This window comes from Aedes albopictus, chromosome 1 (assembly GCF_035046485.1).
Source record: "Aedes albopictus strain Foshan chromosome 1, AalbF5, whole genome shotgun sequence".
In the NCBI taxonomy this organism is placed as follows: domain Eukaryota; kingdom Metazoa; phylum Arthropoda; class Insecta; order Diptera; family Culicidae; genus Aedes; species Aedes albopictus.
This window is the reverse complement of record NC_085136.1, coordinates 232,076,334-232,079,877: the sequence shown is the minus strand read 5'-3', so window position 1 is coordinate 232,079,877 and position 3,544 is coordinate 232,076,334. Positions and strand designations below refer to the sequence as shown.

At 43.0% G+C, this 3,544-nt stretch overlaps 1 protein-coding gene across 1 annotated transcript; it reads right to left on the bottom strand.

Moving 5' to 3' along the window:
- Positions 1 to 329: 329 nt before the first annotated feature.
- LOC115267077 (glutamine synthetase 2 cytoplasmic) lies at positions 330 to 1,745 on the bottom strand. The gene is made up of 3 exons (XM_029873928.2): positions 1,188 to 1,745; positions 878 to 1,121; positions 330 to 814 (listed from the first exon to the last, which is right to left on the bottom strand). The coding sequence occupies exons 1-3, from the start codon at positions 1,620 to 1,622 to the stop codon at positions 666 to 668; spliced, it is 828 nt and encodes a 275-aa protein (XP_029729788.2). The 5' UTR covers positions 1,623 to 1,745; the 3' UTR covers positions 330 to 665.
- Between the last annotated feature and the right edge of the window lie 1,799 nt (positions 1,746 to 3,544).

The following is a 3,544-nucleotide window of genomic DNA, read 5'->3' as shown; positions in this document are numbered from 1 at the left end:
CCAACAAGATATCAAGGTAGGTATTAAGAACAGTCGCCAGTAGTTACAATTTTGCTCCAGTTGGGCAAAGTTTGTTAGGATTTTCGTTATTTTACCTGCTAATACCTTTATAACAAGCGTTGACATGAGAATCGTTATAACAACATAGCTTTATCCTGTTATATTCCTTTATTCCCGTATGAGAACTAAGGCATTCGATTTTGAGACAATGGAGATAAATAGAAGAAGAAAAAATATTGAAAAGACGGTCTAAGGCAGATCCAAAGTTTTTGCGTGTTTCCGCTACGATTATTAAAAAAAATGCTTTCTTTCGAAATGATGCACGTTGATTATTATTTTTTCTTACAATAGATACTTTATTTACGTTGTACGAGAAATACTCTTCCATGTAATTGATGATTTTTACTATTTTTGCAGGAGACTTCACTGTGTCCCCATCAATATAGGTTTTTGGTTGTCGTGCTCATGCTCTGATAAAATATAATTCTAACACAATAGCTCTCTTTAAACAATTTCTCGCAACGTAACAGAAACATAAATAACATGTTATGATTTAAAAACAGAAAACATTGTCATTAGTTACAATAGAATGCACCGGTTCATCTTGGTTGGATTTGTGTGTTTAGGTCTTAAAAAATTAGACAACTTAAAGACGCGAAACAGCTCTATTCGTCCAGGCAGATCGTTCTGAGAATGGCCTCCACGACGCTGTACGGATCACAGTTGGAGCTTGGGCGACGGTCCTCAAAGTAACCCTTGCCTTCGTCGGCGACGCCGCGCGGAATACGCACTGATGCTCCACGATTAGCCACACCTGTCGATTACCGATTTTTTTATTGTCTGGGTCATTAAGGTTCCAACGAATGATCACACTTACCGGCATTGAAATCGAAGATTGAACTGGTTTCGTGCTTTCCCGTTAGGCGACGCTCGTTGTCCTTACCCTGGCGAGGATCGTAGGCCCGGATGTGACGCTCGTGGCACTTGGACAGCTTGGCGATGGCACTTTCGATCTCCGCGATGCCCCCTTCCTCTCGCGTGGCCTTCGTTGATACGTTGGTGTGGGCGCCGGCACCGTTCCAGTCACCGACCATCGGTTTCGGGTCCAGAGTGGCAACAATCTAGAGTTATAGAGCAGATTATTGTAGTTGCAAAGATCTTATCAATGAAGTGTCCTGTAGACTTACGCCAAACTCTTCGGAAATACGGTGAAGTAGGAAGCGGGACACCCACAGTTCGTCGCCAATTGAGATACCCTCGCACGGTCCCACCTGGTATTCCCATTGGGCAGGCATAACTTCAGCGTTGGTACCGCAGATCTTGATACCGGCGTATAGGCAGGCCCGATAGTGGGCATCCACGATGTCCCGTGCGTAAACCTTATTAGCTCCAACACCGCAGTAGTATGGGCCCTGTGGTCCTGGGAAGCCATTCCTGGGCCATCCCAGAGGCCGGCCGTCGATGTCCAGCAATGTGTACTCCTGTTCGATTCCGAACCAAGGATGCTGATCTGCTACCTTGTCGCACACCTCACGGCACGTGCGGCGTTTGTTCGACTCAGTTGGTGTGCCATCGAACCGATATGTTTCGCACATGACCAGAATGTTGTTGCCCGGACGCATGGGGTCCTTGAAGATCGCCACCGGATGTAGGTAGACGTCGGAATTGTGTCCCTCGGCTTGGTAACACGAGCTTCCATCGTAGTTCCAGATGGGAAGATCTGAAAATAAATAGACACAACGCTTAATGGAAACTCCGAAAATAGAGAGCAACGTGAAGGATTTTCTTCAAAATAGTTATTAGGAGCATTAATAGTTCGAGTCTTCTCGTAGTGTAGTGATAACGCGCAAGGCTATAATGCAGTCTTCCCACGAACGCAACACATGTTCAACTTCGGTACGATTTCCCGCACTGGTGTTGAACATCAAACGCCAAACATCGGAGTACCCGTGTTTGCTAGGGTACTCCGTGCCAAAGAGTACTCAAGTACAAAACTTGTGTACGTACAGAAGTACAAAACAAAAATCGAACCGAGCGAAAACCGCGAATGAAACCCGAAGCGGCTTTCCGATTGGTAAACGAGTGGTGCCGAACTGCCAATCGTCGTTCGAGAAAGTTCTTTTTTGCACGATCGCTTCCCACTTCGTTTCGTGCGATACACGTGTACTGTACATATGTTCGTACTTGTGTTTGGAACGAACTCTGAACATAAGTACACTCCGTCCTTATTTTACGTCCACTATCGGGGGGGCGTAAATCAAATTGGACGTAAAAAAAATCACAGTACTTACCTAATTTCGTCAAAATACCAATGTTAGATGCAAGTTTACCTTCTCCATGTGTTCAGCAAAGTTTGAGTACTGACCAAGGGCTATCATGTGTGGCCATTCACTGTTCGAAATTTTGACCTCAGATGGCAACACTGATCGATCTACATAAAATAGTCCATTATCTGGGGGGGTGTTGCTTCAAGGCACCGGTAAACGTAGTTACCAAGTAAAGTTTTAGACTTCCTTAACTCGTGATCCAAAGCAGATAGAAAAGTGCCGTCTTCGGCAAAGTTGTTCAGAAGAATAAGAGCATTATGTTAATTTACCAATTAGTTGGAGATTTCGCCGCTAGGTGGCGCTAGTTATCAAGTGAAGTTTTAGACTTTTCTATCTCGCGATCCAAAGCAGATAGAAAAGTGCCGTCTTCGGCAAAGTTGTTCAGAAGGATAAGAGCATTCTGTTGATTTACCAATTAGTTGGAGATTTCGCCGCTAGGTGGCGCTAGTTATCAAGTGAAGTTTTAGACGTCTCTAACTCGTGATCCAAAGCAGATAGAAATGTGCCGTCTTCGGTAAAGTTGTTCAGAAGTATAAAAGCATTCTGTTGATTTATCAATTAGTTGGAAATTTTGCCGCTAGGTCGCGCTGGTTAACAAGTTAAGTTTTAGACTTCTTCAACTCGTGATCCAAAGCAGATAGAAAAGTTTTTCGGAAGTATAAGAGCATTCTGTTGTTTTACCAATTAGATGGAAATTCCGCCGCTAGGTGGCGCTAGTTAACAAGTAATGTTTTAGACGTCTCTAACTCGTGATCCAAAGCAGATAGAAATGTGCCGTCTTCGGCAAAGTTGTTCAGAAATATAAAAGCATTCTCTTGATTTATCAATTAGTTGGAGATTTCACCGCTAGGTGGCGCTAGTTATCAAGTAGAATTTGAGACTTTTCTATCTCGCGATCCAAAGCAGATACAAAAGTGCCATTTTCGGCAAAGTTGTTCAGAAGGATAAGAGCATTCTGTTGATTTACCAATTAGTTGGTGATTTCGCCGCTAGGTGGTGGTAATCATCAAAGTGTAAAATTAGCAGTAGTTAAAATATACAAAAAAAAAATTAAAAATGTGATCATCAAATAAAGTTCCAGACTTTCAAATTTTGGGGTCGAGAGTAGATAGAAAAGTGCCGTCTTCGAATACCTTGTTCAGAAGGATAAGAACTATTTGTTTATCGGTTGACCGTGATGCCTTCTGTATACGTTTCAAGGTGTATTAAGTAGTGAA

What these genes read in the sequence shown, in the direction of transcription:
- LOC115267077 (XM_029873928.2), bottom strand. Translation starts at nt 1,622, where the DNA reads ATGCGTCCGGGCAACAACATTCTGGTCATGTGCGAAACATATCGGTTC. An exon ending in GTATTTCCGAAGAGTTTGGC is followed by an intron (nt 1,122 to 1,187) that starts GTAAGTCTACAG and finishes CTATAACTCTAG; the next exon opens with ATTGTTGCCACTCTGGACCC. An exon ending in AATCTTCGATTTCAATGCCG is followed by an intron (nt 815 to 877) that starts GTAAGTGTGATC and finishes GGTAATCGACAG; the next exon opens with GTGTGGCTAATCGTGGAGCA.